The sequence below is a fragment of the Ictidomys tridecemlineatus genome, chromosome 14 (assembly GCF_052094955.1).
Source record: "Ictidomys tridecemlineatus isolate mIctTri1 chromosome 14, mIctTri1.hap1, whole genome shotgun sequence".
NCBI classification, from domain to species: domain Eukaryota; kingdom Metazoa; phylum Chordata; class Mammalia; order Rodentia; family Sciuridae; genus Ictidomys; species Ictidomys tridecemlineatus.
This window is the reverse complement of record NC_135490.1, coordinates 34,813,860-34,829,098: the sequence shown is the minus strand read 5'-3', so window position 1 is coordinate 34,829,098 and position 15,239 is coordinate 34,813,860. Positions and strand designations below refer to the sequence as shown.

General features: G+C 35.2%; 1 protein-coding gene across 36 annotated transcripts in view; it reads left to right on the top strand.

Annotated features, from left to right (window-relative positions):
- Window positions 1-15,239, top strand: part of Sorbs2 (sorbin and SH3 domain containing 2) — a 326,988-nt gene that overhangs the window by 223,048 nt on the left and 88,701 nt on the right. For 30 of the 36 annotated variants that reach the window (XM_040294542.2, XM_040294547.2, XM_040294561.2 and 27 more), the window contains 2 exons: window positions 5,462-5,511; window positions 10,233-10,325. The exons of 2 other annotated variants lie outside the window; for them this stretch is intronic. In XM_040294542.2, the coding sequence (XP_040150476.2) occupies window positions 5,502-5,511; window positions 10,233-10,325 (103 nt within the window). In that variant the 5' untranslated portion in view covers window positions 5,462-5,501. The remainder of the gene's footprint in view (window positions 1-5,461; window positions 5,512-10,232; window positions 10,326-15,239) is intronic. 4 more of the 36 variants (XM_078031050.1, XM_040294551.2, XM_040294595.2 and 1 more) reach the window with 2 other exon arrangements.

The following is a 15,239-nucleotide window of genomic DNA, read 5'->3' as shown; positions in this document are numbered from 1 at the left end:
CCGCTCTCATTTTGTAAACTAAGTAGGAGTGGCTGCCATCAAGACGCTATCACTCTGCCATTAGTCACACAATTCACTGTGTGACATTTTACAGACATCGCTTTTCTTCTACCCCCCACTTGGGTTATAAACTGTCAAAGGTAATGGGGAATCTTTTTTTTTTAAGGCTAATCATCACAACCTTTTACTGTCATTTTCTACTTAGATTAAGTAGCTGTGACTCTAACTATGAGGCTAGGAGGCAATTCTTTGATGCAATTATTTTGTTAGGTCTGTCTCTTCTTATTCACTGCCATGTAAGGGGGAAACAATCTTAGCTAAAAGAAGGATCTGTTTAAGGAAGAAATAAAAGCTTCCTGGAAAACAGATTCTAACATGTTGCTGTTGGGGGATGGGAGAATTGGGAAATGGGAGAATCCATCTAAGTAGCCTAATAATCCACGTGACTTGCTTCTATCTAAAGCAATATAATTATGCCTCATGTATTTCCAGTAAAGTCTAGATTATTTTCTTAAACCATAATCAAGGCAAAAGTTTACTTTAAAATACCTGAAATATTGTTTATGGGAATGATGCCAGTTTGCCAGATTGAGGATGGTTTCCTGTCAGTGGGAAGAGGGACAGGTTTAATCTTATTGCAGCTATTGAAGAAAAAGGTGGCAATGACATTGGTATAGCTTGCATGGATGCCTAGAAATAGGCAGAACTGGGCTCCAGATCCAGGCAGGCTTGATTCCACACCCCATCTATATTGGTCCATTTCTGTTGACAATAATCTATAAAGTGAATAAGTTATGAAGAAAAGAGTTTTATTTTGGTTCCCGGTCCTGGAAGTGCAAGGTGTAAGGGTCCCATCTGGAGATGATCTTGCTGGCAGAGTCCTGAGGCCGCACAGAGCAACACATGACAAGAGGCAGGGAGTGTGCATATGAGTGTGTGTGTGTGTGTGTGTGAGTGTGTGTGTGTGTGTGTGTGTGTGTGTGTGTGTGTGTGTTTTGGTCTGTCTTCCTCTTCTTATAAATCCGCCAGGGTTTATTCATGGGCCTGGCGTGATGGAACATACCTGTAATCCCAACAACTCAGGAGACTAAGGCAAAAGAATCTCAAATTCAAAGCTAGCCTCAGCAACCGGAAAGCACGAAGCAACTCAGTGAGACCCTGTCTCTAATTAAAATACAAAACAGGGCTGGGGATGTGGCTCAGTGGTAGAGTGCCCCTGAGTTCAATCCCTGGTACAACCCCCCAAAAAAGATTTAATTGGGAGAGCTCCACTCTAATGACTTTATCTTACCCTAATCACCTCCTAAAAGCCCTGCTTCTAAACACCTTAGTTGAATGAAGTTTCCACCCACTTAATACCTCACATTGGAGATTAAATATATGAAGTCTTTGGGGATACACTCAATCCGTATCTAAACCATAGGGCTATCTTTCCTACACTATATAGTGCACCTCTTACATGTCTTACAGGAATATCTTAATTACACATGTTGCTTTCTTAATGTGTCTGAATCACTATGGGGAATCTGATTTTATTTTCATTTAGAATCCATTTCGCTTTTGATTTACATAATATAAGCCAATGGAACTTCTCTGATACTGTATTATCAATTTGAATAAATGATATTGTCTTAGAAAAAAACATACATATTTAGATGTATCCTATAATTCCCTGAAGGATTACTCTAAAGGACCCCATGAAAGTCGGATGCTGGGGCACTATGAAATCACATGGCCATTTAAAGCAAATGAAATCAGCATTTTTTTAGAGTTAAATAGAGTGCTTCACTAACTTTGAGACTTTGGAATAACACCAGAAAAATAGAATCACCTACCAGATGATCAACTTCCAATCAATACAGTCATTAAGAAAGATCTCTAAGTATTTTGAGAGCTCCCGTTGTAAAGTCTCAAGAGAAAAATTGCAGATTTCCTTGAAAGACAGTGCTCTTTATTCAGGAAAATTGCCCAGGCATCAGGAAATTTAGTATAATTATAAAGAACACTGTATAATCTTATAAAAATAACCAATAACCTCATTCTTTTCTTCCTTAGTATTTGTGGTAATAATTTTTCCTCATTCCTAGAAATGATTTTGACTGTGTTCTGATCTCAACATACTTGTATAAAAGCTGGCATCATTTGGCTTCTGAATAACAATGGACATCTTTGGGCACCCTTAGGCCAGGAGTGTTGAGAGGGATCTATTGTTCTTATGAGCAAGGGCAATCATGCACTGATGTGAAGATTTCTTTACTCAGACACAGAAAGTCTCTGCGTAGGCCTCACATACAGGCTACCAATTTAGAGAAGCTATTCAGAAAAGGTGTCAAGGTGGATTCTTACATTTCTAAACTCAGGGACTATAAAGGACAAAATAAACTCCTCCTTGGAGTTTTCCCGTAAGTCAAAGGAGCATGTTGACATATTTTAAAAAGATAACTGTCAACCTGGATGAACTCATTTGATTATAATTGAAATGTGAAACCATTTAGCATTTATGAACATTTTTAATCTTAACTACATTCAGAGAGAAAGAGAAATGCATTGACACATGGATCAGTTAGGGTTGTTCGTGAAGAAAGAGTGGTACAAATGATCTCATTTCAAAGTAAATATGTGATTCAGGTTAAATCTGATGTGTAACCTTAATCACAGTATATTTTTTATTTTTAAATAAAGTCAGATTGATTTTTTAAAATAGCTAACATCCCACAATGTTTTCCCAACACTTTGATTATCTATGTGCCCCTTTTCCAGAATAATATGTGAACTATGAGAAGATTAATGTCAAAATGACCACAACAATTTATTAGACTAAAATTATTCCATAGAAAATCTTTGGGGGCAACTCCTCACATTAACTGAATTCAAATTTAAGTCCTCTATTTTGATAGATGGGCTGGTATTTAAATTCAGGTCTACAAAATAAAATGATGTCCTGCATGGTGGCACATGCCTGAAATTCCAGTGGCTCAGGAGGCTGAGGCAGGAGGATCCTGAGTTCAAAGTTAGCCTCAGCAATGGGGAGGTGCTATGCAACTCAGTGAGACCTATCTCTAAATAAAAAATACAAAATAGGGCTGGGGATGTGGCTCAGTGGTTGAGTGTCCCTGAGTTCAGTCCCTGGTACAATAAATAAATAAATAACACAGAATTCTTGGCTAATATTGGGGCAAGGATCTGGCCTTTGGTCTTCTTCAGATGGGTTTCCTGATAACCCAAGGGTTTCAAGCAGAATTATAAGACCTTAGACAAAAAGTCATGCTGATGCCAAAGTATAACCAATCTAAATATTTAGGACCCCCACTCAATAGTTTTAGTTACCCAGCCTATTATCTTGTGCATATTTTGAACAAAGGTTTCTCTGCTCCATAGGAAAATAATGAGGTGCTTGGTAAATGAAAGTGGCTCACAATTGTAATAATATGTACTCGGGAGGCTGAGGCTGAGGCAGGAGGATCGCAAATCTGAGAGCAGCTGAACAACTCAGTGAGACTTGTCTCAAAATAAAATTTTAAAAGGGCTGGGGTTGTAGTTAAGTGGAAGAGCATTTGCCTAGCATGGGTTGAACCAGCTGTAGAACTAACAACTCTCTAGACCTGAAGTCATATTCATGCCCATGTATAACCAGAACCATCTACTGCCATAAGTATATTGAGAATAAAGGCTACTCTGTCCCGTAAGTAAAACAAATCCATTGTTATATACAAGTTAGGATACATACAATTTGCTTTTTACCTAAAACTTAGGGAAAAAAATCTGAATTTAAGCAAATACAGTCTCAACACAACCTACAGGAAATCACCTTGACAACCCATTGTGCAAAGTTCTTTGCTTTATGGACCACGAACGATGGTTCAAGGTAGTTTTATAGTCAGTTTTCTTGGCCCTGCTTCAATTCCAATTTAAGAGAGTACTTGAAATACTGTATTCTTCTACTGGCTGCAAACACTCTAGGAATTTGATGCTTTCCAGAATAATCTGTGCTTGTTATGTAAGTACAATCAAAGACACTTTTTCAGAACAGAACAAAAGAGATTAGATTCGCTTTAGTCTAAATTGTCTAAAGAGTTCTCAGTCATGAATTTGCTAATGGCTTTAGCACAAATAAGGGAAATAGAATCATGCATTTTCATTAGGTACCCAAGAAGCCTTTCAGTCTCAGGTTCTTCTGGAGAGTTCTGCCACCCTGGCTCTTCTTTTAACAGCTTGGAAACTGTCTTGCCTGATTAGGAAGTTAGTCATTTCACATTTTGACATCTAAAACAATGAGAAGTTGAAAAACCTCACAAATTACATTTTAAAGTAACAGGATACATCACTTTAAAGAAAAGCGCAAGGATTTGTGGCGCCTGGCTTTGTTCTCCTTAATCCTATTTTACCTTTTGAGCGTCAGATGTTTTGTAAACATCTGCGTCTGAATTCACACAATATGTGCTGATCACTAAATCTCTCCTTTGGTATAAAAACATTATTATTACATGTTAAGAGGGTTTGTGTTCTGGGATTTAGGCTTCCTTCTATTTGGTGTGTATTAGTCAGTGCTATTCCAGCCCCAACACTATGTTCACATTCAGTTTTGAAGCCTGAATCAGGTTTAAATATACAATGTTGCCTATTTCTAAAAGGAGTGATCAAATAGAATTTGGAAAATGTCCTTACAGTCCTCATTTTCTGGAAATTGTTTATCCCTTCTTGTTTTAGAAGCTGTCCCAGCCTTGGTCACAGACATCCCCTGAGGCAACTTTTCTATTTATTTTGTCCATTTAAGGTTAACATATTAGGAATTTTGCTACTGAGAGATTAAAATAAATACATTTGAAGGAACTTTCTCAAAGCTCCTGAGCCGACCCCTGCCTTCCTGCCTGGCTACATTGGCATTCCTTCCACAGGGGCAATAGTAAGGCCTAGCGTTCAAAAACATGCAGCATTCTGGGAAAATGATACAAACAAACAGAACAAGAAATGGGCCTCTTTATTTGTATATGCAGAAAAATAAGAAATAAAATTTACTCTAATGAAGTTTCCCCTCAATTGCTTTTTAAGATAAATTGGCCTGTGAAAATAACCCACTCTTGTAATGATGTCAAAGGTCCCTTTTATAATTCTGGAAGAGGAAAATTAACAAGCAATGATGATCCTTCCAGGTTTAGAGAACAAAAATCATTCATATAAATGTTTGTAAAGGAAATTTAATTTCAAAAATGAACACTCTTTTGATTCATGAAACAGCCATCATTAAACCAAAATATAAGTTTATGGTCCTAGGATCAAGAACAGTTGGATTTTAACTTGAATGGTATCTTAAATCTGACTAACCTTTTTAAAACCTTGGTTTAAGTAAGATTAATGATGATGTGACATTAACTAACAGGTTTACAGGACAACAAAAGTACACTCTGATGGTATCTTATTCCACATGCTAGCGAACAAATTATGCATCATTTTTTTTCTACAGGAAATCTGAAGACTTTAATAACAAAACCTCCAAGGTCAAAATGAATACAGGTATGCTGTCTCCATTAGTTTTAAACTTTTTAGCTTTGATCTCTAAAAATCATCTTGGCCCCAAATCATTAGTTTATCACTCTTCTGATCCTAAATGTGATACTGAGTTTCTGATTAGATATATAGTCCAGATTCATTCCTTTATTTCTTTTCATAGCCATTAAAAGGGGTTCTATTACATACTCTTACTCTCTTTTTCTCTAATCATCTTTTAAAATTAACTCCCCAAAATGCTAGGTATTGTATGCCCACATTTGAAATCTCTCACTTAAGATGGACTAAATTCAAAGACAGGTTGCTCTGGTGAAAAATATTTAAACTTTCCCATTCTATAAATTCTATGTTGACAACGTTGGCAGATAGAATGTCAAAGCATCATGCATAGAAAGTCACTTTAATTAATTCATAATCACAACCCACATATAGACATAAGCATTATATTTTTAGATTGTCTCCAAACTTTATGGTGTATATTTTAATCATAAAAGTGTTTGTGATACATGGGATGTACATATGAAATATAATTTTTTCTGTCTTTTAGATATTTTGGTTTATAATTTCATCTTCTCCCCAACCCAAGTCTTATATACCAGTATTAAGTAATGCAGGAAATGACTTTCTCATTGAAATTTTGTTACTTGTGTTTAAACCATGTCATTTCCTTTTGTCCAGCAAGTGCTGCTAGGAAGTTATTTTAGTCAGTCAGTCACTTTATGGCAGAGAAAAAAAATGGCTTGAAATATTCTTTCACATCAAGCTCTCTGACATTTTGCTTGTATCTTAATATCAAAGTGCCTAGAGGAAGAATTAATAACCCACTAGTGAGAACGAATGTCTAATCCCCAGATCAACTGTAGGGACATATACTATGTCCATCTTTCCCTGGAAGCCCCTTAACATAAACCTGCTCTAACTGGCCTAGATTATGCTGTGTCCTGAGGTTGCAACCGGCTTGTAGACACGTGTAGAGCAACAGGCAAGATGAGGGTATTGGAGATGCTCAAAATGGACAAGCATGGCTTAGATGTCAAGAGAAATGATGCTCTTCCAAACTAAACAAGTAAAGGCATTTCAAGAATTGGAGGTATTAAAATTGGTCGTGGAAAATGAAATAAGAAATATTATTAGGCAAAGGACAGCAAAGAAATCAAATAGAACATAGAGCCCTCAGCTGGTCTAGGATAAACTCTGTTGCCAAACTCAATCAGCACATTTCCATTTGAGGGAGTGGTATGTGCTGATTGATCTGAGGCATCTCTTTGGAGGCTTAAGTTGAACATAACTTCCCAATATCCTTCATTTTGTTGGGTGCTGATTTTCCTAATTATTATAGCGCTATTGTGATATATATGTATATGTGATTAAAGTAAATATACTTTATTCATGTACAATATATTCTGCATAATTGATCTTCTATTCATATAATTCAATCCCTAATGACAAAGGTAGGTGCAAAGAAATTTTTAAATCTGTTTAAGTCTCATACTAGAACGAAGTTACTACTGAACCGCCTAAATATAACCACAACCATCTAAAACATTCTCTCATTTATTAGATAGAGTAAACCTGATTCTGGATGAATGTTAAATTGCATAGGATTATTTTGCTTACATGGGTGAATTTACTTAAGCATATATGCATGTGAAATATGATTTTCAGACTTAGACATAAAAATTGATTAGAAGTTACTTAAACCCTTTGTTTTAAACTCCAAAGAAATGTTATAATGTGGCTATAGAAACATCACTTTAAAATGTATATAAAGAGGCTAAATAGATATCATTTTAGAAAATTGTAAATGTTGTTGCTGTATTTACAAAATAAAGTAGGAATTAGTTTCTAAATAACTAGTAAGTAAAACTGGCCTGTGTTATCTATGTAGCAATCATTGAAGAGATATATCACAACTTAAATATCTACATATTAGTCACTATAATTTAAAAATTACTTTAAATCTAATCTTTGCTTTCAATTAAATACATAATGAACTGGCCAAGGAGGATGTGATTCATTTTTTTTCATTCTACATTATCTAAACAATGGAGGAAAATATACAAAGCATGCTATATTTTCACTCAGAATTTGTAACCCATTATTTTCGTAGGCATAGAAATTAGTTATTGAAGAAAAGAGAGAAAAAGACACCAAATAATTCATTGAACATGGTTTACCCATGTGAGTATTCTCTAGCAGTGGAAACACCTTGTCCAGAGGTCTTGCATCTTGGTAGAATTGTGACTCAGAGGCTGCAGATCATGAATAGTTGTGCAGAAGAGACCAGCATTAGGATTCCTTCAGATGAACTGATGTATAAAAGATAACTTCCTCATTTTGCGTCCTTAAAAATATTCTCAAGAAATACCAGAAAGTCTCAATACATAAGTATACTATAATAGATTTCTCTGTTTTCTAAATTTCACATAACCTTGACTTTTTAAAAATAAGCTCTTTATTAAATGGTAACAAAGACAGATTCTGCATTTACTTGATCAAAGTTTAGAGCTGCCTGAAACACATAAATTGTTTAGCCCAAAGATTTCCAAACTTCCTTGGCTCAGAGTAACAATGTCTCGGTAATTATTTTCATCAAGCTTTGAGGCCAAATGAAATATCTAACAATTCTATTTATTAGAAGATGCAAACAATTCAATCACTTAATAATACTTCTTAATAAGTTTTTATGTGCTAACAACTTAAAAGCCATTTGACAAAATAGTCATGCAAACTAAAAGAAAATATTAATTTTATTTCATTCTTTATAACCACAATTACTTAGTAATGATAGGTTAATGGCTGTGGTGCATTGAAAAACTTCTCAGACTGTAAGGTTAGATTGTACAGGGCCAGTCTCACTTTTACAGGGCACTTGGTTTTCAACATGACAACCACCCTCAATTCAGTTTTTCAAAGACGCATGTCACCCAAAGGCATAGATGTTACAACCTGGGAGGTAGAAACTTTGCTCTTCTTCAAGTTATCAGTTCACATAGCATCCATCAGATGTTACTATATTTTCCTCAAAAATGGAGACAGCCGCCAGCGTCCCTGTGAATGTACTGAGACAGCACAGTGTCTGTCAGGCCACAGCGAAAACACCAAGTTTAACCAATGGTCCTGGATCTTCTCGTTCTGGAATTTTCTGTTTTTATCTCTGCTTATTTTCAGATATATAGAATCAAAGAACCAGAAAGTAAAATGATTGAGAGTGCTCTCAGTTTTCAGTTCCAACACCCTTGACTACCCAACCCGCCCTAGCTGCTAGATACCCTGTGTCCTAGGACATCAGTTCCACGTTAGCAGACAGCTTGTCTCCTGGCTATTTTCAGTTTGTCATGTTTATTAAAATCCTGTCGGTGCTTCTCTTGGAGCTACCTTCAGTTTTCATCATTTGTGTTTTTCTCTTTGGGTTCTTAATTATAGCCTTTGATTCATTGGGCTTATTTTCACCTAATGTTGTTTCAAGTTAGGTTTCTGGTTTATTTATTTTCTATATTAAGAAATTGTGACTTTAAACATATATTGTTAAGTTATATGAGAATAATTCCACCAACTTTGAATTCTGCTGACCTTATTCTTTGCGAGTATTATCAATAACTAATTCAAATCTTACTTCCAAGTGTCATTACTAAGCTCAGTTCTCTCGTGTCTAATGCACCAAATGGATATGTTTCTCTATGAAATAAAGAAAAAATATATATAGGGATAGCATATCACAAATATGATGATTGTATTATCTTGTTGATGGTTGCATTATTTGTTCTTTTTGTCTTAGTTTTCAAAAAGACAAAACGTTGTTCTGACTTAATGATCAAAATGAGGAGAGTAAGGGATGCTATTACTGCACACATTATAATACAAAGGAATGTGGGAATGGAATTCATATCTGGTCATAAATAGAACATTAACCTTTCAATTTTAGGAGACTTGTCTTCCAGATTTAGAAGCCTAAACTTCTCATAGCACATAAAACGTCTGATGCATTTGCACTTATTTTATTTCACATCACAATGTGCTTAAGTATAAATATAGATCATTGTTCAAAAGTGTAAAAGCAACAAATTAGTTTTAAAAATATGCTCATTTTAATACTGTATGGAGCAATGTTTTTCCTGATTTTAGTTGGGCTAATCATTTCCATAACTCTGGGAAGACATGGAGTTTCCCATAATGCTGTTTCTTTATAAATCCTATATTATCAAGTATATCAGGCCTATGTCACCGAATAAGATTTATTTCAAGCTATCTTCAGGAATCATAAAAGCTACAAGACAGTAAAACCTAAATTATTAATACAAAAGTATATTATAACTATAGAGCTTAACTGTGGACAGTAGATAATCCATAACTCTAAAAGCTAGATATACTGCTTATAGAGTTATGCATTGAATTTAAATGGTATAAACACAGTTGAGCTCTGTGCCTATATTTTCATTAACAACAACAGAAAAAAAAAAAAACATTGAATGTTAAATATCAAACCTTTTGTTTTTTTCCTAAAGCATTGGCATCTATTTCTGAGACAGACCCCTGGGGGGAGTTTGTTTGTTTGTTTTGTCCGTTTTAGGGGATGAGTGTGAAATTTGCAGATGTGCTCCATGGTTACTAATTCTGACTGTTCATCTCCCTCACGAGTGTCTGGCACATTTCACTTAAAAACGCATGATTTTGCATGTGCTTCCTCTGTTGCCTTGGCTTCTGCTATATCATTTTTTTGCTTCCAGATAGCGGTGGGTGTGCTCGCAAACGTGCTGCCATGTCTGTTACGTTAACATCTGTGAAGAGAGTTCAAAGTTCTCCAAACCTATTGGCCGCAGGTATAATACCACTAACTCACAGAAAGAATGTCACACTTGAATGGCTGTACCTGACCTCTCTTTCTTTCCAGAATGATCTTATTTGGATGAGTACAGTGGCTGTAAATACCTTTCAAATGGCCCCGAGTTCTTATTTTTCTTATCCCAAGAATAGATTTTATCCCTTCTAGCTGTTTATGTTCTAAAAATAAAAGGTCAAAAGAAACTGATATCTTGTAGAACACATTTAAAAATTTAATTAAAAACAACAGACACTTGCCAAAAACATGTTGAATAAGTGTAAACGTTAATAACTGTTCAAGTTTTTGTTATCTCATAAAATAAAGTAACATCATATCTCATTATGATATGTTTCTTTGGTGATACAGGGGTCAGGAAGAAATTCTGGAAAGCCAATCTTCATTAATTTGCTTCTTCACCAAAGATTATAAGCAGAATGATAGAATAATAGTTTTTAGAGAAAGGCCTTACCCTTTCATTAATCAGCAAAGACCCATCTAATACGTATTTTTAAATATATGAAAATCTTGACCAGTTAAAATTAATGTGTATCTACAGATAAAAATACACCCTAGAAAGTTATTGAGGGCATTCACTCAGGTAGTCTCTTTATAACAATGACTTTCCTAAGCCCTCAGGCACAGTCTCCCTCAGGAGGGGGCTGCAGTTATAAAAGATCAGTGAGCCCAGAAAAAAACCCTATTCCTAGACTCCAAAACATAGCCAAGCCTTCTGATGGCTGGTTGGTTGGTTTCATTGTTGGTTTGTTAGTTGCAGTTTCTGGTTTTGGAGCAAAATTGGGAAAGGGGTAAAAAGTTCTTAAATAAATTTAATTCTTACTATGCATATCACAATCTTTTACTCACATACATTTAGAAGTTGATTAACTACTACAGGTGCCCTTAGCTTTAAAGCCACCAGGTCCTAAACTACCCAGTTTTGTTGAAGAAAAAACAAACTTTCATATGGAGAATTCCACGTCCATTTACCACCTCCAATTCACAAATGGATTTCAATGTCCAAATTCGAATATCAGGCCAGGAAGTTTCATAATATGTTAAGATTAAAAGACTTCAGGTTGTATTGCAATGTATGTTGTATGACCTCATTTTTGGTTTCAAAAATCTCTCTAGATACATTCGTACATATTTTATTCATGTGTTTATAAACATGACAAGGTGTTACAAAACCGATAGGCATTTACATTAGATAGGTCAAGGAAATAAGAATGAAAGGAGGTAGGGAAATAAATAAAATACAAGCCAGAGCCATTATGTAATTGGAATGCCTGTACCATGACTATCATTTATCAAGTTTTATAATCTCAGGTGTGGCCCACTGATGTACTCCTGAGGCATGATACACTGTTCCATCAATGCCAATTTACTGTTATTTATAAAAGTGACCATCAAAAGACAGTATTAGATTGAATAGAGATTGCTATTTTGGAGTGTCAAAAGTTAAACATGAACAATTTCCTATCAGTCAACTTGTTAGAAAAAGATTCAATGCTTCACAATCCAATTAGGAGAAAAATTTTAACACTTCAGGAATATGAAATAATCTTCAATGATAAGACTATGTACTGACTCTGAGCTATTTTATATTTTATCTCACTATAAGTAAGATTTCTAGAGAATAAAGTCCCCTGAATTTTGGATGCAATTTTTAAAACAGACACATACGGTAATCTTAACTGGTTTAAGGAAGTTTTAAATACATTTTAAAGAAAGAAATCAGCATCTGTTGTGTCCAATCACATTTTAAGGGAGCTTTCATAAGAATATATTTGACCGTCTTTATGTGAATCAAAAGGGAATTAATAAGTATTCATTGCATTTAATATTCTTGAAACTCAACAACCTTTCCATAAACAAACACAAGATTCCACCCCTCCCCCAAGCCCCTTCAGATCAGAAGTTCCGCAGGTGTCATCAACTCTTCATCCCCTACATCAGTGTGTCTCCTCCTCCTCTCATCAGAAGTGAAGACCCAGAGGATAATGCACCATCTCTCACACCGATGTTTTAAACCTAGGCTAGATGCAAAATGATGATTAAAGAGAAACATCCAAAGTACATTTCACTTAATCAAAAACCTTTGGCAGTCTGAGGTGACATTGGTAAAGGATGCCACTCGTGACAGGACCACTCTGCCAAGAGATAGTCTTGCCAATATCACTGGTGTGTTTTATGCCCTTAAAAAAAAAATTTGTCTGTACCTCAAGTTTTCTTCTTTAAAAAAAAATAGAATAGAATAATTGTCACTTTCCTGCCTCTCTGAGAACATCATTTCCCAAATCCACAAGGCCTTGTCAGAATTAAATGAGGATAACTAAAGAAAATAAATGCAAAGACTTATTATAGTACTTAGAGCCACACAACTAATTGACATGAATTTAAGGTCGACTTTAATTCGTACAAAGCACTAGAGTCCTCTAAAGAAATGCATCATAAGGATTAAAGTCCTCATAACTTTCCAGAAAAATATAGGTGATAGAGTCAATATAGTACATCAGTTAAAAGGAATTTTAATAAAACCTGAACATAAAGATTGTGATGTGACAGATAGGCACAACCAACACAGTCACATGAAAACTCTGATGTTAGAATCATAAAGTTGAGAAGGTCCTTTGAGGGCCAATCCCTGATAACAGACCAGGAATATATTAAAGAATATCTCTGACAGGTATTCGGCCACTAAGGCCTGGACACAGAACAAGCCCATTGTGCCAGTGAGGAGCTTTGACAAGTCTCAACCCTCAAAGACCCTGTTTATTTTCAGATGCAAAATCTCATTTTGTCATTCTTAGCATTTCAGGCAAACAATGCTGTCTGCTAAAACACGCTAGAAACTCAGGGTTCTGATTGTTAGAATCTGAATTCTGATTCTTCACAAGTGAATGATCATCAGTGATGTTCAAGATCTGGGGCAAAACTATTCACCCTGTGTATCTGCCATGCCATTTACCTGCTCAACTTTCTTAGTTTTTAGAATCCATATTCTCTTTACTCTTGACACAGACCTGGGAAACTTTCTGTTACCTGCTCCAAAATACACAGGTCCTCCCTTTCCCAAGTTTCTCTGGCAGTGATACTATAAAAGTTGAGCTATAGTGAATGGTGTCCATGTGGGAAGGAACTTCTCTTTTAGGACTTCTGTAGTCTACAATAAAGTCACAAATCGGAGCTGGGGATTTTTAATATCTAGAATTGGGCTTACTTTAAAGAAACTGAAATGTTGTACATGTCAGTATCCTTAAAAACCACCCACTTAAAAGTAGACTTAAATCGTCAACATAAACTTAGATAAAAATATTGCTTCATCCTGAAATTTTAATCCATGGCTAGTTTTCTCTTTTCTCCTTTCTCTTAATTCTACACAGTTTTGTTCCCTCTTAGGCAAGGCCTTTCCGCAGAGAGCACCATTATTAATACCTCATGTTTCTTTAGCACACCCTGGTCCATAGTTGGGCCTAGAAAGACTGACCTCTGATTTTCCCATGTATGGTTTCTTAGGGTCCTGTAATCTCCAATGTGATCTGCAATGTGAAGAAACAGGGTTTACCCCCTACAAACTGTCAATGATAGGATACATTGACCTCACATAAAAACATCACACCCTTCAGACCAGCTTAGTACGCCCTCCCGTCTAACCACAGGCACCTCCACATATCTGGCTCCTATGACATCACTCCTCAGCACATACTACATACCCTCTTTTTTCATCTTATCAAACCAAGAGAAAAATAAACTCCCTATTCTCAAGCAAATAATTATAATATAAATAACGATCATGATTGATTCGTTGTTTTTTCCTTAAGTCCCCAAATTTGTTCTTTGTCCACAGTGTGTGACACCCTAGTCATTACTAAATCTCTCTTCCTAAATGTCCCAAATAAAATTCCAGAGATTGCTCTGTATTACTAGACTATGTTTGTTTTCTTTATAGAGTCCTCGACATCATTTAACTGAATTAAATGACGAATTTCAATCTTCACCTTCCATCAAATTCTGGAAATAGAATCTAGTACATTTCATTCATCAATGTTTAAAGTTATTTTTACTGTTTGGTATTCATTTTATGACTCCAGTTTTTCATTTATTAGAGCGAAAATCCCATACTATTTTTCAGTTTTATAAAGAATGGGAATTTGTTAGTCTTCTCTAACTCACCCAGGCTGGAGTCATTCTAAGTTACTCTGTGCTGATTCATATTTATTTTTATTCCTTTGATTTGGAAAAAAAATCTGTCTGAAAGGCCTTGCCTAAAGGAGAGAACGAGAATATATAAAATTAAATAGGGTTTCATAACTATTTATGCTTCTACCGTCCCAAATTTAGTGTTCAGAGTTCAAAATAATTATACCCTATACATGAGAAGAAAAAAAAGTCACTGAAATAATAGTAATTTAATAATGGTCCCAGGTAACAAGTAGAAGGAATTGGACAGTTAAATGCCTGTAGGACTCTTTCCAAGTGCAAGGTTTTATATATCTAAGTGCAATTAACCATGTTGTATAATAGAACCACACAGACAAATTGATAACTTTAAATGTGCACATTGGGCACATTTGATTACCCCAAATAGACATACAGAAGATTCTTGAATGCATAATTCCAATAAAATCAATAATAAATATGGGATTGAGTCAATTTCCAACTGCATTACCAAGAGTAATTTAAGCTACTGAAATTTATTTTCCAAGATTCATGAGTTAAAGGAAAATGGAATGCATTTTAACAGCTCTTTCATATTTTAAATTTAAATGATTTTTAAATAACAATAGGAAGAAAATTCAAAAGTAACAGAATGTTTGAAAGTATCTCATGATCTGATAGAAACAATGCAAACTATTAAAAAAATTCATCTCTAGCACAGAAGTTAAATAAAGTCAGTAACAACAGGGCTTTT